Genomic DNA, 22500 nt, shown 5'->3' with positions numbered 1-22500 from the left:
AAATAGGTAAATAAATAAATACATTATGGTCCCATGGGCTCAAATTTATAGGGCTGTTGTTGTTTTTTAAAGGGTGTTGGCAAATGAGTGACAGCCCCTCCAAAGTGCCATTTGGGCATTGTCTGAGGGGCAGCCACTGGGGAGGGAGGCTTGAGATGGCATGGGACGGGTACAATCGGGAAGAGCGGCTCTGTGCCCAATAGCCACAACCCATGATAAAATTGCTCTCCTGGGTTTGGACAACACAACAACCCATTGTGGGTTAAATAACCCCTACAACAAGCCATGGGTTGTCAGGGTGGCTTGTTGCTCATGAATAAGCCACCCTGTGAGAAGCAGTCCGGGTTTGGACGACACGACAACCCACCATGGCTGGTTACCCGCGATGGGTTGTCATGTTATGCAAACCCAGTCAGTGTATTGTTTAGTCCTAAGACTCTAGGACTCTAATCTTGAGCTGTCAAAGCTGTGCATACAATTCACATTATAGGCGGGGCGTGCCTGGTTATGTACTGCAGCCCAGTAGACGCTTAGTAAGCACCCAACCTTCAGGAGAAATTCTCCTGGTGTTAAAACAGCTTCTGAAGCAAAATGGGTGAAGGAAAGTGCCGTGTGGAAGTGTATGAATGGTGTCGAACAGCGAAAGCCAAATGAATGGCACATAATGACTTTTAAATAATAGGGTGGCTGCAGTGAAATAAAGAGTGGGAATTTATGGAAGACTTAATGAATAAATACTTTGTGCTGACATGATGCGTCTCCAGGACTATGGGATTGAGGCAGAAAGCAATAAACAAAGGAGCCACCTTCAGGGTTTGTTTAGGCTTTTAAATTAAACTAATTTAATCAACTTCAGCAGTCAAGCTTGATATTGGTTTATTTCTGTACACTATACTGTATTCATGGTGTGTGTCCCCCCCTTTCAGATTTTAAATAAAATATGGATTTTGTGTTTTCGGTTTTTTAAAAAAACCACGTTTTGAGGGCATGGTAAAAACTTGTTCATCTAATTATTATTTTTATCCATGCGCGCATTCCTTGGTTTGGGAGATCATAGAATCATAGAATAGCAGAGTTGGAAGGGGCCTACAAGGTCATCGAGTCCAACCCCCTGCTCAATGCAGGAATCCACCCTAAAGCATCCCTGACAGATGGTTGTCCAGCTGCCTCTTGAAGGCCTCTAGTGTGGGACAGCCCACAACCTCCCTAGGTCATTGGTTCCATTCGTCATACTGCTCTAACAGTCAGGAGGTTATTCCTGATGTCCAGTTGGAATCTGGCTTCCTTTAACTTGAGCCCGTTATTCCGTGTCCTGCACTCTGGGAGGATCGAGAAGAGATCCTGGCCCTCCTCTGTGTGACAACCTTTTAAGTCTTTGAAGAGTGCTATCATGTCTCCCCTCAATCTTCTCTTCTCCAGGCTAAACATGCCCAGTTCTTTTGGTCTCTCTGAAAGAACTGGGCATGTTTAGCTTGGAGATCAGTCTTTGTTTATATTGCGTTGAATCTGCTGAGGAAATGAAGTGCACAAAGGCCACCTTGCCAGGACAAAGAAAAGAGGCTTTGCCTGGTGCGCCAAAGGTATGGAGGCCAGGACAAGGAGAGTTTCCGTGCTGAAGGCATTCCGAAGATGGGGCACCACCAGTGGAAGTCCTGGGTTTCAGTCAGCACCTTGGATAGCTCCCTTAGAAGTCTTGTCTGGCTCTGATTGAAACCTGGAATGGATTTGCTGCCCCACTGACATTGGAGCCAACAGCCTCCACTTGGTGCCACCACTGGCAAGACCCTATCCAGTTAGCATAGTCTACACTGATTTAGGTGGATGATTAATTGATTCCATACATGGTAGCATTTCATCAGGATTAAGGCTAGCTGATGCCCTAACACAACCCAATAATGGTGCCCCTTTTGCACTTCTATTGCTGGCAAGACATTAAGATTCAATAATTGCTGAAGGTGAAATAAGACATTAAAACACAGTTTTCTTCAAGGCCATCCCCCATGCCACAACACACAACTATATTAAATATAAACTGTTTTTTATTATATTTATTTAACACTAAATAGCAGCAAGCAGTATAAGCCAATTACTTATAACTAGGGCAACAGAAAAAAAATACAAATTTTCATCACTGTTTTCTGCATTTTTTTTTTAATAAAACTGTTATAAGGGAAAAATGCAAATGCAAAAATTTATTGAAAACGATTTTTAATCTGGAATTCCTTAAAATTAGATGGCTACAGCTATGGTACCGTTACTCTGTGGTGCATTAAGCACGTGCGGATATTGCTTAAAGGTTGACCCAGGGCTGCATTTCATACAGTTCTTAGATTCCAATCTAAGTGTCTTTCAATCGAGGGGCGATTTAAATTTGAGAGATGGTCTTGGGGCCAGGGGTGGGCGGGGCTGAACACAAAATGGGTGTGGCCTAGATACCAAAAATATCAGCATGTTTTAGCTTAAAGCTCTTACTACCAGTAACTCAACCTTATGGTGGTGGAGAGGGAGGACTGCTCAAAAGATGGGAAAGCGCCAACCAATCAGTGGTTGTGAGAAAGGGGTTGGTGTCAGGGAAAAGGCGTGTGCCCAACTGGAAAGTCTGGTGGGATGGATTGGGATCTTAGAATCATAGAATAGTAGAGTTGGAAGGGGCCTATAAGGCCATCAAGTCCAATCCCCTGCTCAATGCAGGAATCCACCCTAAAGCATCCCTGACAGATGGTTGTCCAGCTGCCTCTTAAAGGCCTCTAGTGCCCACAACTTCCTTCGGTAACTGGTTCCATTGTCGTACTGCTCTAACAGTCAGGAAGTTTTTCCTAATGTCCAGCCGGAATCTGGCTTCCTTTATCTTGAGCCCGTTATTCCGTGTCCTGCACTCTGGGAGGATCGAGAAGAGATCCTGGCAATCCTCTGTGTGACAACCTTTTAAGTATTTGAAGAGTGCTCTCATGTCTCCCCTCAGTCTCCTCTTCTCCAGGCTGAATATACCCTGTTCTTTCAGTCTCTCTTCATAGGGCTTTGTTTCCAGACCCCTGATCATCCTTGTTGCCCTCCTCTGAACACGCCCAAGCTGGTCTGCATCCTTCTTGAAGTGTGGTGCCCAGAACTGGACACAATGCTCAAGATGAGGCCTAACCAGGGCCGAATAGAGAGGAACCAGTACCTCACACAATTTGGAAGATATACTTCTATTAATGCAGCCTAAAATAGCATTTGCTTTTTTTTGTAGCCACTCACAGGAGGGCTGGATTTTCCTTGGGCCCCAGCTATATCTTGGGAACATTGCAACCTCACCTGTATGTTACAGGAAGGGTGCAGCGTTGCAGTGAGTTTGTTTATGCCTGGGAATTTGGGGCATAGCGTTATGCAGGCGATGCATATAATACAAAAGAAATGACAACTGGTAGCACATCCGGTATATATATTATTACAGGTTTTTTTAAAAAAATAAATCTGAAATTTATTTGTTATAGCTTTAAACATTTTAAGTGTATATGTATATAAACAAATTTTAAAAATGTGAAAAGTTTCAGTAGAAAACGCCAGCTTCAGTCATAAATAAGCGTGCGCTACACTACCACTTATAAGCTGAGCCAGAACAGGCCAAATTCAGAAAGGGAAACAAATGTGAACGATTCACATTCAACAGCCAGTCAAGCTGTATTAACTAACGTCATAGCTTATTTCATCTCATCCTTTACATTGATATCAGGTTTCAACTGATCAATAAACATTGCCTCTTTAATCTTTCTCCTTTGGAGGCTCCGTTCCACTGCTAGCACAGAGATCTTCACTACCATTGCTCTACCAGCATATTTCTCCCCCATGTGAAGGGACCAAGGTTTAGCACATTGGGCATAGCTAGACTTAGGATCTCTATCGCCTACAGTGTGGTTTCCTGCTCCTCCCCTTCCTTCCCCCTCCCTCTCTCTGACTTCCTCCATTGCTGGGACCAGTTGTGTTTGCTCCCTCTTGCTCCTGCCGGTGTTATACAACACCCAAAAATGGACGGAATGAGTTTTGAAATTCTACCCTGCACCTGCAATTTTATGCAAGAATATTTGTGAGAAAAAACATTGTACTTTTTTCTTCATTAAAGAAAGGTATGGTCTACCTTTTTTAGCCTTGAGTGCCTGTGGGACTGGTAAACACTCATTCTGCTCTGCCTTTTGTTTTTCTCTGTTAACTGCCTTTTTAGCAAATAATTCCCATCACTGTATACACTTACCCATCGAACTCCATGGGACTTACTTCCCAGTAGAAGTGCCTAGGACTGCACTCGTAAGGAACAAAACTGAGACTCCTAGGAGCTTCACGCCTGCTGACAACCCTCCTTCATTCTGAAACGACGTCCTTGTGGCAGGTTACAGATGGACGCTGTCTGTAGTAAAACAAAGAGAGAGGGATTTATGGGACACTAAGAATGATTAACGGTCATGGCAGAATGCAGTGAAACCTTTTTAATGAAATGACCCACACACACACACCTACCCCTTGCTATGTTTATGAAGACAATATCCAGCAACCAACTCTACCTTTATTATAGCCGGGAAATTATGCCGGCGAGGAAATGAAGGAGGCGAAAGGAGGTGTTTCTGGTGGTAACAAGGAGGATTTATGGTGTCATCGCAATGCAGATGCTACATGTTGCAAAGTATCACCAAAAATATGAGAAAAGGCAAGGCACGACTATGCAAAAATAACTACATCAGTCAGGTTGGGGAAGGCTGAAATACGTTGGTGCAGGGAGTCCTTATTTTGTTGTTGTTGTTGGCTGCATTCTCTCGGGGAGGGGGTAACGTGTTAGTGGCCATGCAGCAACAGTGGCCAGGGCCAGAGCCAGCAGTGGGCCGGCCCTACCATGAGGCAGAGTGAGGCAGTCTCCTCAGGCAGCAGATTTTGGGTGTCATAAAAGGGCAGCTAATTCCAACTATTTTCTTAGTTATTGTATTTCTGTTGCCAGGGATGGAGAGACATGGATTTTCTGCCTCATGTACCAAAATAACTTGGCTGGCTTTGGATACTGTGCACCTTGACTTGGGTGGTGGTGCACCATTTGCTGCTCTGCATCAGGCAACGAAATGTCCGGGGCCCAGGGGTGTAGTGGTAAATTTTGCCGTGTAGATGTTCGTCATGGCAGTCTCAGCAGCCACGTCCCCAAGGAGGGTCCAAAAAATTCAGGGGGCTGTTTTGAGCCATATCAATATTACGCGTTGCTATGTTATTGTATTTTATGCTTTTAAACCGTGCTTTGCAAACTGCCCAGGGAGCTTCAGCAAAGGGGCGTTATAGAAATGTAACAAACAAACGGTTAGAGTATTTTCCATCTCCACCAGGACCAGGTCTTATGTAAAGCTAATGGGCCTTACCTGCCCATTCAGGATCGAGCCACTCTGAAAGACTTTCCATTACATCAGGAAACAATAGATAGTTACTGGGGGAAATTCATTTGAGGATTACAGCTAAGTTCACTGGGAACAGGGAATTCTGATGAGGGTGTTAGCATCTGTGTTGATCAAAAAGTGCCGGCACTGCGCCCCACACACAACTGGCAGGCGTCCCTTTGCTCTCTCTCCTTCTGCCCCATTTCTCTCTCTCTTTCTTTCTTTCTTTCTTTCTCTCTCTCTCTATTACATTTTTATACCACCCAATAGCCGAAGCTCTCTGGGCGGTTCACAAAAGTTAAAACCATAATAAAACAACCTCTCTGGCCATAGCTAGACCTAAGGTTTATCCCTGGATCGTCCAGGGGTCAAACCTGTTCATCTAGGTGACACACAGGGGATCCAGTGCTCAGGCAGGGGCGAACCCGGGGTGATCCCAGGATAAACCTTAGGTCTAGCTGTGGCCTCAGTCTCTTCCCTCGCTTCAGTCCAGCCCTCTGGGCTGATAGGGCAGTGATAAATGGCTCTTGCCAAGAGGTCTGAGCTGATCTCTTTCAAGGATGTACCTGAACACACTCAGGCTTGGGGCTCATCTACACCAAGCAGGATATTCCACTATGGAAGCGGTATGAAAGCAGTATATAAAAGGCAGGAGCCACGCTACTGCTCTATAGTGGTACCGAAGTGCCCTGACAGCTGTTGGGGTCCATGACACATCTGCACCAAGCAGGATATAACACTATGAAAGTGGTATACAGTTTGTGTTATGGGCCCCAACAGTTGTCAGTGCACTTCAATACCGCTATAAAGCAGTCGTATGGCTCCGGCCTTTATATACCGCTTTCGTGTGGCGCAGAGTGGTAAGCGGCAGTTACTGCAGCCGAAACTCTCCCCACGGCCTGAGTTCGATCCCAGCGGAAGCTGGTTCTCAGGCAGCCGGCTCAGGTCGACTCAGCCTTCCATCCTTCCAAGGTCGGTAAAATGAGTACCCAGCTAGCTGGGGGAAAGGTAACCACGACTGGGGAAGGCAATGGCAAACCACCCCGCTATAAAGTCTGCCAAGAAAACGTCAGCGAAAGCTGGCGTCCCTCTAGGAGTCAGCAATGACTCAAGTGCTTGCACGAGAGGTTCCTTTCCTTTCCTTTCATAGTGAAATATCCTGCTTGGTGTAGCTGAGCCCTTAGTTGGATGGTGATCCTTACTTTCTATAGAAGGTGAAGATTAAAATGTTAAATCAAAGTTTTCGCAGCAAATATGGTGAATATCAAGCAGGGATTTTGGAAGGGGAGTGACGCCACATGAAGGGTCTGGGCATCTCCCTCCTTCCAGTTGTGTGTGTGTGTCTTTTAAAGATGTATAAACCTTGGGTTTCTCCAACCCTGCTGATACCTTCCACTTGTGTATGAGTGGTGCTATTTTTGGCTACACAAACTACGGCACTCACACCTTGAACATTGAAAATAAAGGGACTGTTGTTTATTTAAAGCTGCAGCATCACCAGAAGCCAGGCAGTTTTGTTACTGATTGGTTGGCAACCTTACCTGAGAAGGCTGGAGAGAGTAAAGGGTTGATGAACACAGGTCGTGAGACTCCCTTTATGAGACAATTTATGTCCACAGCTTAAGGGATCTCAAATGAAGGCAGGGAATAAATTGTAAGCACCCAGACCCTTCCTCCGATTTCAGTTTCTGTGAGGGGAGGGGAGAACACACCCCATTGAAGTGTGTTTGTGTGGGTTGCAGAGGAAAGATGCAATGGGTAAGTTCAGCTATTTGGAATTCTCATCCTATCAAAGGGCCTCGATTTGGCACAATTCCTAGTTCTTTATGGAGGCGGCCAACTTCGCTAACTAGAAAGACCCATGAAAATTCCTTCCGAATTGCAAATGTTGTTTTAATGAGCTTGTTGTTGAGTTTTCATACGCTTGGGGGTGGGGTGGGGGGACGACTTTAAAGCAAAATACGGTGAAGTAAGCAGACGGGCTTTGAGGAGACAGTGAGAACGGGGTGGGAGCGTGGGATGGCGGCAGGAAGAAGCTATTTATCAATATGAACCTCCCAGTTAATGCTGCACTTTATTTTAAGGGCCATAAATTTGCTAATTCCCCCAGAGACATTATTCAAAGGGAGGTAATCCGGAGCAGTGAGTCTTTTTACTATGATAACAATGATGATTGTTATTGTTAAAAGCTACGAGGGCAGTCACCTTTGTAATTTGGGGAGTTTAAATGAGATTTGTACGCAGCCATAAAACCAGGATTGTACTAATAAGACACATGTTTCTCAGAAGGGGGATTTAACCGGGCAGCGTGAATTCGACCAGAGACGGGAGCCCGAAGCGCCGTCGGTTAGAAAGGCGCTGTTCCTCTAAGCAGGCAAGAGCAGAAGTGCTTGCGAGGGGCGCGACCCGATGCACGATTGGGCAGAAAAAAAGTCCTGCAACTCCCAGCATGCCCCAGGACGGCTATAGGGGCTTCACACTATCCTCCAATCTAGAGGCTTCATACTGTCCTCCAATCACAGAGGCTGCTGTTGCAGGCCTCTGTTCCCTACTTTGCCTAAAGAGAGTTTCCGCACAGCTGGTTGAAGTAGTTCTGTTGCCCCAGGGCAGCTTTCCCCAAGCCGGTGCCCTCCAGATGTGTTGGACTACAAAAAGGCTGTGCTGGCTGGGGTGGATGGGAATTATAGTCCATCACATCTGGAGAGCACCAGGTTGGGGACGGGCAGCCCTGAGGCAAACTGAAATATTGTCCTTCCCTATTGCCTTGTTAGGCTTTAAGCTTCTTAGCTTTGGATCCCTTTGATTGTTCAGGATTGTTTCTCCTTCAATGATCCCAGGTCTAGTCCTCCTGTCCCTGACCTTTGTGGTCCTGTGGGCACATCTGGAATTTTGAAAAAGTGCCCTGAGGATCATGATAAAAGGGCTGTTGTAGCGGGGTGAGGGCAACCCCTTTTCTGCACAAAAAGGTTGGAAGCACCTCCTCTGTGTTTCTACATGTGCGTTAGTGTGACCCTCTGTGTCCTTCACTCTGGCTTTTCTCTCTGTGTGTCTGGCTCTTTCTTTCTTTCTCTCCTTCTCTCGAGCTCTTTCTTTCTTTCTTTCTCTCCCTCTCTCTCCTCTACCCCAAGATGGTACTATAGAGTTTCCCCCTGGGCAGTCATGGCTACACAATCAAGACAGCCCACTGTGGGTTGTTTAAGCCACGGTGGGCTGCTGCACATGCCAGTGCATGCCAGGTGGGATTTGCATATTCAGGGCCTCGCCGTGGGTTGTTGTGTTGTATGAACCTGGGGATTGTGGGTTATGTGGGGGCTAAACAACCCTCACATAACCCAACAACAGACCATGGGTTATGTGAGTATTGTTTAGCCCTTGCCTAACCCATGGTCTCTGGGTTCGTACAACACCACAAGCTGCAGTCAGGCGTTGAATATTTAAAATGGCCGCTCACGCTCGCCACAGTCCATTGTGACTGTAATAAAAGGAATTGAAATTGATTGGCCAAAACCTGCAGGAGCTTCAGCTTGGGGAAACGCCAGCCAAGTGCACAGCCAACTTTGCCCTTTCCCCTTGCAGGGAATGAGGAGCAGGACTTCCTTTTGCTTCTAGTACAGAACTTTAAGGAGGCTTCATGCAATCATACTCTGTTTTAATTCCATGTATTTTAAATGTTTTCATATGTTTTATTGGTCTGTTGACTGTAATAAAAAGAATTGAATTGACTTAAATAAGCCACGTGGGCTGTTCGATTGTGCAAACCAGCCCTGTCTGTCTCAGCTTAACAGGGCTGAAAAACAGAGTGTTGTTTCCGGTTGGAGCAAGAATGGTCTGGTAATGGCAGGACGCTTGTCACTTGCGTCTGGGTCAGTTTCCTTCTTCCCCTAGGCAAATGGCCAATTGCACTTTACCACTTAGAAACCAGCTGGGCTACAACTTAACCGAAGAGCTAATTTGTCGTGATTACATTTTGCTCGGTCCCCTTCTATAATTGTTCCTCCTCAGTCTGCCAATGATGTGATCTATTGATTCACTATGTTGTGGGTAACATTTATGGCCTTTGTCATGTGCAGTTTTCTTGATGGATTTGCTGGTACTTACTAATGTCAGAGCTTGGATGGTGATGGTAAATCATGTCTGCTTGCTTGTGGGTTGTTTGTAGGGTTTTTAAAGGCCCTCTTAAGCAGGCAGCTTTGAAGAGACTTCCAGTGTTTATGTACGTGTCATACCTTTCCCCCGACTCAGTCCAGTGTCCCAGTTTTTAATGTTTTAACAACTGTGGAGTGCTCGTGCCCAGGTCACTGCTTTCCCATCTGTCTTCCTGGTAGATGTTGGAATCCATAAACTCCAAGGCCGTAGCTAGACCTAAGGTTTATCCCAGGATTGTCCTGGGGTCAAACCTGTTCATCTAAGTGCCACACAGGGCATCCAGCATAGCTAGACTTGGGATAAACCTTAGATCTAGCTATGGCCCAAGTCTTCTGATTTTACCAGGGATAGACTCCTGTTCCTATTTCTGCCTTATGGGGATGCCTTGTTAAAATGTTATTAGTGTGTGAGTTGTTAGTGTTGACCTTCTTCAGGGTCCCTCACCTCTATTCCCAGAGCTTCTAGAACAGGGATAGGAAACATTTGGCCCTCTCAATGTCGTTGGACTGCAATTTCCATCAGCAGTAGGCCTATTGTATGCCAGTTGCTGATGGTTTTGCACTCATGTCCTACTTGCAGATGGTTGGCCACAGGCTGTTGCTAGACGAGGACTTAGCCCGGTGTGAGGCCCGGGCTCCCTGCTGTGCATCCAGATGACACACAGGGGATCCCGGGGTCAGGCCAGGCTAAGTCCTCCCTTGACCCAGGATAAGCGGATCCGCTTATGGCCCGGCCTTTCCGCAGCCCCGGGCTGAGCCCAGGGCTGCAGAAGGGCTAGCAACTTCCGTGGCTTTTCCCGGCTGCTCGCTTACTCGCGAGTAGCCGGGAGAAGCCGCGCACTGGGCACAGCACTCCATAGGAGCGCTGTGCCCATCGGGGCGGGGGGGGGAATCACGGGGGGGAGATGGGGGCCGGGGAAAGAGCGGACCCGGCAGTAGAGATGGGGGGGGAAGAGTGGAGCCAGGGTGGGAAGGTTACAGACGGGGGCGCGCGGAGGGGGCATCAGACATGGCAGACGGGGGGGGGGGGGTGAGAAGAACGGGGCCAGGGCATGGTGAGCGGGGACAGGCATGGCGAGCGGAGGGAGGACGGGTGAGCAAGCAGGCGGGGGGGCATCAGACATTGTGTGGGGGGAAATCAGGCAGGGGGAGCGGGGAACCTTTTTTTTTTTTTAAGGACTTACTTTTCCGTTGGTGCGCTCCTGCGCACATGGCCCTTTAAGTCCTAAAAAAGTGGCTGACGTGACAGGGCTTTCCCTTACCCCATCGTGTGTTACGTCTAGAAAAGGGCGACGGCCCGCGCTAGCTGTAGCGCAGCGTTGCCCCTACTCCCCACCGGATTATCAGGTAGGTCTAGCAAGGCCCACATGTGTGAAGACCACGCTGGATGAGCTGTATCCTTGGTCTGATCCAGCATAGCTCTTCTTATAGTCCTAGCCCTCACAATTGTCTATGCTTACGTCTGATGGGAATTGTCCTAGGTCTAATGAGAATGGCATCTTCCACACCCCTGTTCTAGCCTCTAGAACAACCTTGCCCAACCTAGTACCCACCATCCCTAACCATTAGCCATGCTGGCTGGGGCTCCTGGGAGTTGGTCCAAAACAGTCTCCCCCAATTTAGTGCCCTCCAGACTTCAACTCCCATCAGTCTCTGCCAGCATGCGCAGTAGTCAAGCTGTTGTATTCTGTCTCTGGTGCAACATTTTGGCCTTAGGTTTTGAGGCTCTCAAGCTAATTATGCTTCCTTGTGTGTTTTTTAGCTATCAAAGAGAAATACGCAGACTGGACAGAGTTTCTCATACATGACTTGACGGGCTCCAGAACGGCACCTGCAAATTTATTGGAAGGCGTATGTATTGAGTTAATATATCTTCTCAAGTGCTGCAATGTTTTTTATGGTAGAAATATTTTTGTATGTAAAGGTATAAGGTTGCCTTTTTAAAATGACAACAACAACAACAACAACCCAGGCCTGAGGGAGAAAAAAACCCTGTTGATCATTTGGAAGTAATAATTTGAGATAGGCACAATTTATAATGCCATCATAATCCTAGGAGATAATATTTCAGGCTGTTGGGGTGAGAAAGAGGGAAGGAAACGGACCCGGATTTACTTATTCAGGATCAGTCCATTATCCAGGATCAGTCCATTAGAAGATCCAAGCTGGATCAGACCAAGGGTCCATCTAGTCCAGCATTCTGTTCTCACAGTGGCCAACCAGCTGTCGACCAGGGACCAACAAGTAGGACACAGGTGCAACGGCATCCTACCACCCATGTTCCCCAGCAACTGGTTTATATAAGCTTATTGCCTGTGATACTGGAGGTAGCACACAACCATCAGGGCTAGCAGCCATTGCTAGCCTTCTCCTCCAGGAATTTATCCAACCCCCCTTTTAAAGCCATCCCAATTGGTGGCCATCACTACATCTTGTGGTAGTGAATTCCATAGTTTAACTATGCGCTGTGTGAAGAAGTCCTTCCTTTTATCTGTCTTGAATCTCCCACCCATCAGCTTCATGAGATGACCCCACTGGGTTCTAGTATTATGAGAGAGGGAGAAAAATGTCTCCCTATCCGCATTCTCCACAACAGGCATGGTTTTGTACAGCTCTGTCATGTTTCCTTCAAGGCATCGAGAGGTTCAGTGCTAGTTCCAGGGTTTTGAGGGCCTTGGAGCAAGACTCCCTCCATGGGCCCGCTCCGTTAGTGAGTCTACCTTCTCACAGCCATTGTGACCAGCCGCCATTGCTCCTCATTTTATTGATTGATTGATTGCATTTTTATACCGCCCAATAGCCGAAGCTCTCTGGGCGGTTTATCACTGCTGCTACTACAAATTTCAGCCCTTTGTCTTATGGTGACATGAGGAGAAATGTGCAGGCAATATTCTGTCCAGTTGCTCAGGACCAACGGTTGAATGCCACTCCGAAGGCTTGGATCCTGTCAGTAAGAGCTTTAGGCTCAAATGAGCTGGTCTTTTGGTAACTTTGGTTCTGGCTCCGGCCCTTTTGGCTCCGCCCAGTACGGGGATGCCACCCCCTGGAGCTTCTCCGAAATGAAATTCAGCCTGAGGGAGGTTCTGCGCCCGTGATGTCAACCTGCTCCTATATCTAAGGATTATCCTGGCCAATGACGTTCGACATCATTGCTTGGGGGCTTCCTGTCAGAGCCTGTGGTTGGCCACTGTGGACGCGGAATGCTGAACCGGGCAGGACTTTGGCCTCTGATCCATCACAGCTCGTCTTACGTTCTTAAATGATTTCATATACTCCGTTGCTTTTAATTTAAACATATCAGACTGCCTCGCTTGAAAGTCTTAGCTGATTTGGGGCTAACTTGGCCTGGCCTTGTTTCAATAGGCGCCTGGAGCCTGTAGTTTATTTGCTACATTGATGACCGTTGCATTGCTTAATCAATAAGCATAAGTGAGGACCTAAAAAAAACCACCCTGCCACAATAAACTGCGACTTCTGCCAGATATTTGTGAGGGTTTTTCTTGTTTATTATCATCATGGCTTATTGATTTAGCAATGAGCCTGTCCAAGACAAAGTCCTTCTTTCAAGGGTCCTTCTGCTTCGAAAATTAATGCTTTCGGCAGGGCCTCTTATTAATGGCTGCTGGCACTGCATTTTTCATGCGTGTGCACCTCAACATAGATTTGTGCCTTGAGGTGCGTTCAGGTGTCACTGAAGGAGGACTATGTGCCTTTGTGCATGACAGTATATGGGTCCAGGCCCCCCTCCCTCTTCCCACAACTGTGGTAGAACCAGTTGGGGAGAAGTGTTGCTGAGACAGCCCACATAATAATAATAATAATAATAATAATAATAATAATAATAATAATAATAATAATAATAATATATTTCTTACCTGCCTCTCTGATTGGATCGAGGCTATGGCATACCAACCAATGGCCTTGTTCTTCTTCAGGGGATTATCTGTGTCTGGGCATCACTATTTCAGACTGCAATGTGGTGCCGGCCCTGTCTTGAGGCAGGTGAGGCGATTGCCTCAGGCAGCAGATACTTCAAGGCAACAGTAGCAGTCTTCTGGCTGTTTCGCCTGAATTCCCCAGTGGTTCCCTTCTGTTGGAGGACAGAACTGTGCATGCCCACATAACCTGCTGTGCACTCCCCCACCCTAAACTGCAAATTAGGTGGGGCCTACACGAGTGAACACTCCACCATGGGAATTGTAATCCAACACATCTGGTAGGAAACGGGTCGCGAAGGTCTGCATTATGCTAAAATTAGTCAGCAACTAATTTCACTTGAAACAAGAGTTGGTTTTACTATTGAAAAGGGTGAGAAAGTCCACCTTGGGTGGCAAATTTTACGATACCATTAAATCACAGCAAACATAGGAGTGCACGGCATATTTCATTAGGTTGTGTACTCAGAATTTTATTTGCTTTTTTTTAAAAAAAAAATGGTGGACATTTATTGAATACAGTCATAAAGGACATTATTTTTATTTATTTATCTATGAAAAACTGTAGACACTGATGCCCTATTTTGCATTTGTCTTGCCTGACCACAGGAAGGCTACTGCAGGTGGTGGTGGGGGAATGAGGAGAAATGCCCCCCTCAATTCGGTGCTTATTGCTTTAGACATCACCTGGGCACACCTGGCACGCCCCTTGTTCATGCCTATGATAGCAAAATATGTGTTGTTGTTGTTGTTGTTGTTATGATTATTAAATCTGTATTATTATTGTTATTATTGTTATGGTTATCATTATCATCTGCCACACCCACACCCACCAGAGGGGGGGGCACCATTTGAAACCCCTAAGGGTTCAATGCAAGGGCTCTTAGTTGCTGACTGATCGCTATGTCCAACTTACATCTTAGCTATGTTTATGAATAGTTGAATGTAGGCAAAATTCTTCTCCAAAATTACAGCTGGTGATTATAAAACAGCAACAACGACGTGATGGCGTGGTACTGCCTCTTATTTTTATTTTCCCATACGGCTTAGCTAGCGTTGCCCTGTAGTTTCACACTTTTAAACTTTCACACGTGCGACACAAAGGAGGATAGTAATAGTTATCGCAGAGTGTGCATCGGGAGCCTCTGAGATCAATAGCCCTTTACAGGCATTTGAAAGCACATGAAATTAGGGCACAATCCTATGCATGTTTAGATAAGGAAAAAGTCCTAAAACTCCCAGCATTCCCTGGCCAGTAATAATGGGAGTTATAGGACTTTTGCATGGATTGAACCCTAAATGCCTATTGGGGTGAGGTTGCATTGGGTGTCATAATCCACCCCCAGCCTATCCCACATGTTCATTTTACTTGCTTCTATCATCTGTAAAAGTTTCCCGTGAGCATTGAACATGCCAGTGCCCTGATGTAATGCGTACCTTTAACAAGGGGGAAAAGCGCACCTTTGAAATTTGTCACCTTTTGAAAATTCCAAATCCAAGATCGAAATACTTTGATAGTTATATTTCATGAACCATTTTTATGATCTCACAACCACCATCACCACCCCAGGGCATAATTGGAAATGATTTATTGCATTCCTCAAAGGTTAGTTTGATAGTTCTTCCAATGATGGAAATTAATTCAGAAATCAAAACCCGGAATCTGAATGCATATTGCTTGAATGACAATTTGCAATCTCGCCTCCCTGGGGTCTCCAATGAGCCTGCTGCCCCGTCTCTTGGTGCCCACCATGTTTCCTGCCCTTCATGAGTTTTATTTTATTTCTTAAGATTTTAAATGTTTCCTTTTAACTGGGAGACTGGCATGCTGCAAAGTGAAGTGTTGCTGTCCGACAACGTCTTTGGGTTCAAAGCAGCGGTTGTGTCTTTTGAAGCTCAGAACGCATCTCTGCCTTGGACAAGTTACTTCTTATGGCCTCACCAGTTTGCCTTCTGGGAAATGAGTGTTTTGTGACTGACTGTGCCCACCATGGCAGCCATTTTTATAAATGGACAACCCCCGGGCAGCCATTTTGTGAAAGCGCCCATGGCACTCTCTCAGAATTCCAAATGTGCTCACCAACCCCCTCTGTTTTTGTCTCAGCGCGCCCTACACCTAGAATAAACATAGTCCTGGGAATTCCAGAAGAAGAGCCATTTTTGAAATGGATTATTGTTGAGAAATTAAGCGCAGTTGTTTTATCTTCCTGTTTTTCTTTTGCTTTTGTGCTTGGGATGCATGACCGGGTTAAAATTCGGAGGAAGGAGAGTCTGCTGGTGTAGCTGGGGATAAAAGTGAAGAAAACCATCAACAACCAAAAAAAAGTGTCATCTTTTGCTGTGTCTGTTACCGCGGGAAGACTTCAAATAAAGTTTAAAATAAGGAGTTTTGCTTCTATTCAAACAGCCTCTGCGAGGGAAAAATCCTGTAGACCTCATTACAGTTGATTCCTTCATAGAGCTACAGGATTCCCAGAATCCCTTTCAGTACTGGATAGTTAGTGTGCTTGAAAATGTTGGAGGAAGATTGCGCCTTCGCTTTGTGGGATTGGAGGAGACTGCATCCTATGACCAGTGGTTGTTTTACTTGGATTACAGACTGCAGCCAGTTGGTTGGTGTCAAGAGAATAAGTACAGACTGGATCCACCTGCAGGTAAATGAGAGACAGAGAGACTGATTGTCCAAAATTAATATTGCTACTTTAAAGGGCAGTTTCCCTTTCTGCACGTGATGCATTCTTTATCATTTTTTTAAAAAAAAATGCACAGTGATTCTGTTTTGCTAGAACTTCTCTTTGTTTGTGGGCTTCTTTGTATGAGACTTTTTACTGTGTGCTTATGATTGGTCACTCACGAGGGTGGAGGTGGTTTGCCAGTTCTTTAAACACCGTCAATCTCCAGGGCCCCCTTCCGTGCTTTCTGGCCATTATAGCAGCATTATTCTCAACAGGGAAATTGTGCGAAGAGATTTTATCGGGTTATGAAGCATGATAAATGTCTGGTGAATTCCTGGAATCTCAATATAGGACAACTATACCACATTGCCCTCTAGTGGCTATATAATGAAACATATAGAACTTGCCCAGAAAGAAAAACCCCTGGGGGGGGACATGTAAAGGAGCCAAGCTTAATCCCGCAAGGAATCTGGAAGCAGGATGTGGGATTTTAGCCTTGGGTAGAGAAGCCCTCTGTTTTGATGTCATGACCGGGAGTTAGGGCAGAGATGGACAACTTGTGTTTTGGCCTACAACTCCCATCATCCCTTCACCATTGGCTGTACTGACTAGGGCTCATGGGAGTTGTAGGCCGAAAATCTGGAAGGTGACAGATTACCCACCCTTGATCTTGCGTATTAGTTTAAACCACGTTGTGCTGCCCGTTTAAAACCAGGATGCATCTTCAGCGGCTTTGAAACCACCTCTCCTTACATTAAACTTCAGTGTGCTTTTAGTCTTAGAAATTGTATTGTTATGTTCACCCCTCTTTTGTGATAGGGGAGAAATTCCAGGGAATTAGAATTTGGTTTCCTTTGGAATATCATTTGATGGGGTAAAAAAGGAGTACTCCGACCCCCTTTTCTGATGAATTTTCTTATTCAGAACATTTTAGAGTGGTGGTGTGTCAAAATCTAACAGTTAGCTCCCATGAATATCCCAGGCTGTTAACACTCTGTTTTCAAATCTGAGACTCTGGCGAGATATGGCCCCAAGTCAATGCACTGTGAAAGATCCATTCACAGAAATCGGATATGAAATCCATAGCAATATCTTGGGGTGTGTAAAGAAAACGTCTGTAATAAATACATACAAACAGTTCTTTAAACGATAAGGTTGCAATCCTGTGCAAATTCAACTAAGGAATAAACCCCCGTGAGAGTTACATTTGAGTAAACGTGCAAAGGATTGGGATGTAAGGAGATATTTCATGCTCATGATTTGCAACATGTTTTGCTAAAAGCAAGGCCAGGGCTACTTTTAAGTAACCTGAGACATCTCGCCTCAGGCAGCAAATGATGAGCTGCTATCAAAAAGTCACAAAAATATCCAGGCTCGTTCCCAAAGGACCCTGAGAATTGTCGGTTTCCAGCGGTGCTAAATATTCTCAGTTACAGAGAGAGACCTCTTACAGAACTACCAGTTTTTCTTGGCTTGGGGCCTAGATTGTTAAATAGGGTGACCATATGAAAAGGAGGACAAGGCTCCTGTATCTTTAACAGTTGCACAGAAAAGCAGGTGTCATTTGTATATATGGAGAACCTGGTGAAATTCCCTCTTCATCACAGCAGTTAAAGCGCAGGAGCTATACTAGAGTGACCAGATTTAAAAGAGGGCAGCTTTAACTGTTGTGATGAAGAGGGAATTTCACCAGGTTCTCCATATATACAAATGACACCTGCTGAAATTCCCTTTTCAATGCAAATGTTAAAGATACAAGAGCCCTGTTCTCCTTTTCATATGGTCACCCTACTGTTAAATGGGTTTATAACTGGTTGACATTTCAGGCAGGTCCAGAAAGCTTTTTGGGTACAGGAGGGTCTTTTACGATTGTTGTGGTTTTTACAGTGTTATAAGCGCTTTTATGCCCCATCCAGCTAATGTAGCATGTGTGTAGAAATTGCTTTCTGCTTGTGGATCCACTTTCCTAGGTAAGGCAAAGGTCACATTTGGTAGGGTGACCATATGAAAAGGAGGACAGGGCTCCTGTATCTTGCATAGAAAAGGGAATTTCAGCAGGTCATTTGTATATATGGAGAACTTGGTGAAATTTCCTCCATCACAATAGTTAAAGCTGCAGGTGCCCTGCCCTCTTTTAAATCTGGTCACTCTAGTATAGCTCCTGCACCTTTAACTGTTGTGATGAAGAGGGAATTTCACCAGGTTCACCATATATACAAATGACACCTGCTGAACTTCCCTTTTCTATGCAACTGTTAAAGATATGGGAGCCCTGTCCTCCTTTTCATGTGGTCACCCTACATTTGGTCCACCAGTACTGTAGGCTTATAAACAGCTGGTTGCCTGTGGTGAGTCAGAATAAACCCTAGCTGACCAGGCATGGAAGCTTATGTAAATTGGCAAATTTGGTGGTCAGTTTCCCTCCCCCCTTCCCTTTCTCTTAGATCATCCGTATGTCTTCAGAGGTGTGTGTTTGCAGGGACCATGTTACACCTGTCCTGAAACTGATTAGCAATTGCTTTCTGCGTGGCTTATTTTGTGTCAGTAGGTTTAATGACTGGGCACAGTTGTGTTTGGTGGCTCCGATGTCAGTGGGGTAATGATTCCGCTCCAGGTTTCAGTCAGAGCTCTAAAGGAGCTATCCAAGGTGCAGAAGAACTGAAACATGGAGTGGATTCACCGTCCCACTGACTTTGGAACTACCAGCCGCTGTAATTGTACAGCGTAATTGTCCTCGTTCTCCTAAATGGGAATCTATACTGAAAGCACTTGGCAAAATGACTTGTCTACTCCATAGTGCTTTTTTTTCTTTTGGTTAAGTAACCCACGACTGTTCTCCATCTTTCTTGGGAGGGATGGCGTTAAATTGAAAGATGGCAGCTAATTCTCACCTGCTTCCTTTCAAGAAAAGATGAAGCATAAGGTGACCATATGAAAAGGAGGACAGGGCTCCTGTATCTTTAACAGTTGTATAGAAAAGGGAATCTCAGCAGGTGTCCTGTGTGTGCATGCAGCACTTGAAATTCCCTCTTCATCACAACAGTTAAAGCTGCAGGAGCCCTGCCCTCTTTTGTATCTGGTCAGGCTAGTACACCTCCTGCAGCTTTATCTGTTGTAATGAAGAGGGAATTTCACCAGGTGCTGCATGCACACACAGGACACTTGCTGAGATTCCCTTTTCTGTACAACTGTTAAAGATACAGGAGCCCTGTCCTCCTTTTAATATGGTCACCTTATGAAGCACCACTTGCTTGCTTCAGGGCTGAGGTCCTACACACCTGTCCATTCATACATGACGATTATTCGAGATTGGATGAGTGGTGGCTGAATGGGTGAGCCAGCCTTCCTGAACTGGGTGCCCTCTAGATGCAACTCCCATCATCCCCACCCAGCATGGCCATGGCCTTCACCCATTTTGCCTTTTTCCATGTGGAGAGAGGCATATAAGAAGAGCCAAGCTGGACCAATCTAAGGGTCCATCTAGTCCAGGTGAGATGCAATTGTGGAGTGAAGAGGCAAGGCGAAGGCAGGGAGATAAGCAGGTGGCAGAAGTAAGGAGGTCAAGGAACTAGGAAGCTAAGGAGAAGCCTCCATGGCCAAAGAGCAAGGTGTCCAAGAATGGGCAGTGGGAAACTGATGAGCAAATTCTGTGAGCTGCCTGCATATGTAAAAGGCGCGTGTTGCTCAGAAGACCATTATAACCTCTAAAATATGTAGACTCTGTTCACACTGTGGCCAACCAGCTGTCGGCCAGGGATCCTCAAGTAGGACACAACTGCCACAGCACCCTCCCACCCATGTTCCCCAGCAATGGGTGTACATAGGCTTACTGCTTCTGCTACTGGAGGTAGCACGTAGCTTTTAGGACTAGTAGCCATTGATAGCCTTCTCCTCCAGGAATTTGTCCATCCAAATTGGTGGCCATCACTACATCTTGTGGAAGTGAGTTCCATCATTGAACTATACGCTGTGTGAAGAAGCGCTTCCTTTGATTGGTCCTGAATCCCCCACCAATCAGCTCCATGGAACGACCCCATTGGGTTCTAGTACAAAATGTCTCCCCATCCATGGAGTTCCAGGCCTTTCTCAGCACAGAGAAACCTGCTTCTCTCAGCATTGGACAACTCCCTGGCTCCACACAGTGTGTCACGCCCAAGGAGGTGGTGGGCACCACATGCGCGGATTCTGCCAGCCCGTGGAAGAGCTTCCACTCCTCCCAGCGTTGGCAGAGTTCTCAGCTTTACCCACTTCATACTTCCTCCCATCAGGGATGGCGTGGGCAAGGTGAAGCACCCTGGCCAAAGCACCGACTGGGTCAGATGGCCCCGATGGCCCCTGCAGGGGTCCCAATAGCAGCTGCCTGAAAATCTTGGGTACCTACCACCCTGCTTAACTCGGAAGTATATGCATGAACAATTGTCAGTTTCCCCTTGAAAGAGTAATTAATGGCCCTCTATATAAACACTTATAGAGACTCCTTCATGTTTGTCTGGGGATGACACAGAGTGATATAGCGAGCATATAAACCCGACTCCTTTAAATGACTGGCTGGACTACCATCTGTCAGGGATGCTTTAGGGTAGATTCCTGCATTGAGCAGGGGGTTGGACTCGATGGCCTTGTAGGCCCCTTCCAACTCTGCTATTCTATGATTCTATGAATCTCTGAGTATTCAGCCATTTTAGTGAGGGTTTTTCACCTCTATTTTTTGTTATTTTTTACAGTTTAGGAATGGGTGTAGGGATGTGTGTGGGCTCTCCCACACTAGAGGCCTTCAAGAGGCAGCTGGACAAGCATCTGTCAGGGATGCTTTAGAGTGGATTCCTGCATTGAGCAGGGGGTTGGACTCAATGGCCTTGTAGGCCCCTTCCAACTCTGCTATTCTATGATTCTATGAATCTCTGAGTATTCAGCCATTTTAGTGAGGGTTTTTCACCTCTATTTTTTGTTATTTTTTACAGTTTAGGAATGGGTGTAGGGATGTGTGTGGGCTCTCCCACACTAGAGGCCTTCAAGAGGCAGCTGGACAACCATCTGTCAGGGATGCTTTAGGGTGGATTCCTGCATTGAGCAGGGGGTTGGACTCGATGGCCTTGTAGGCCCCTTCCAACTCTGCTATTCTATGATTCTATGAATCTCTGAGTATTCAGCCATTTTAGTGAGGGTTTTTCACCTCTATTTTTTGTTATTTTTTACAGTTTAGGAATGGGTGTAGGGATGTGTGTGGGCTCTCCCACACTAGAGGCCTTCAAGAGGCAGCTGGACAAGCATCTGTCAGGGATGCTTTAGAGTGGATTCCTGCATTGAGCAGGGGGTTGGACTCAATGGCCTTGTAGGCCCCTTCCAACTCTGCTATTCTATGATTCTATGATTCTATGAGCATGTCTACAAATCCTTGATCCTTAAGGTGTTGCATCTGTTAAGATCGGGGTATAAAATTGCCTTCCTGCTTCTTACCTCTTCCCTCTTTCCCCCCACTCCAAAAGAGAGAACAAAAGGAATCAATTTGACACTAGCATTCCTGCACCTGCAATCTTTATAAGTAACAAATCCTGGACTTTGCCATTTGCTGCTTTGTATCAAGCCGCAAGCTGGATTTATTGGTGTGTTATAAAGCAGCATACTGGATTGTATGCAACATCCTCGATCGCATATATTAGCTATGGAAGAGGAGTTTTCCTCCACTGAGGCCCCAAGAGGGTGTGAGTTGTGTTGGTTTTCACTGGCAGACTTGGGCGCTCACCTAGATGGATTTTACTGCTTTTATGGCTTTTAAATTATATATTGTTTTAACTTGGATCATGGTTTAATTTGTTTTTAACTGTGTATATTTATTGTTTTATACTGTAAAACAATTATTATTGTTTTATAATGTTTTTATCTGTATGCCGCTCTGAGATCTTAATGATATAGGGCAGAATATAAATGTTTTAAATAAAAGCTTGGCTCCAATGTCCACACTCAGTGTAGTTCTTCTACTACCATCTGTCCAACTTTTCTACCCTTACATCTGTTTCTCACCTTCACAGAGGCAGCGCAATAAGGGTCAAATTAGACGGCGCAGTTCAGACAACCTGTTTCTCTGTGGTGGTTTTAGAACTCCACGGTGGAGTTTTTACACCACCGTTGAGAAATGTGTTGTCTGGAGGGGAAATTCCACCCCACGGTGGAGTTTTATTTAGAAAACACTCCACGCTGGATATCCACGCTGTGCAGAGGAGAGATCCTGCACACCTGTTGTGTTGTGTGGAGGGCTCCGTGTAGTTTTCCGTTGTGCTATGTGGACTTTTCCCACTGGCTACAGAGTTCCCTGGCAAGAGCGCCGAAAGGAATCATAGAATAGCAGAGTTGGAAGGGGCCT

At 45.8% G+C, this 22500-nt stretch overlaps 1 protein-coding gene across 1 annotated transcript in view; it reads left to right on the top strand.

Annotated features, from left to right (window-relative positions):
• SFMBT2 (Scm like with four mbt domains 2) overlaps window positions 1–22500 on the top strand; it is an 80567-nt gene that overhangs the window by 13611 nt on the left and 44456 nt on the right. Inside the window, exons 4-5 of the mRNA XM_063134690.1 lie at window positions 11292–11380; window positions 15872–16118. Coding sequence (XP_062990760.1) covers window positions 11292–11380; window positions 15872–16118 — 336 coding nt within the window. The remainder of the gene's footprint in view (window positions 1–11291; window positions 11381–15871; window positions 16119–22500) is intronic.

This window comes from Elgaria multicarinata, chromosome 9 (genome assembly GCF_023053635.1).
Source record: "Elgaria multicarinata webbii isolate HBS135686 ecotype San Diego chromosome 9, rElgMul1.1.pri, whole genome shotgun sequence".
Lineage (NCBI taxonomy): Eukaryota > Metazoa > Chordata > Lepidosauria > Squamata > Anguidae > Elgaria > Elgaria multicarinata.
The sequence above is the reverse complement of the archived record's forward strand: the minus strand, read 5'-3'. Positions and strand labels throughout refer to the sequence as shown.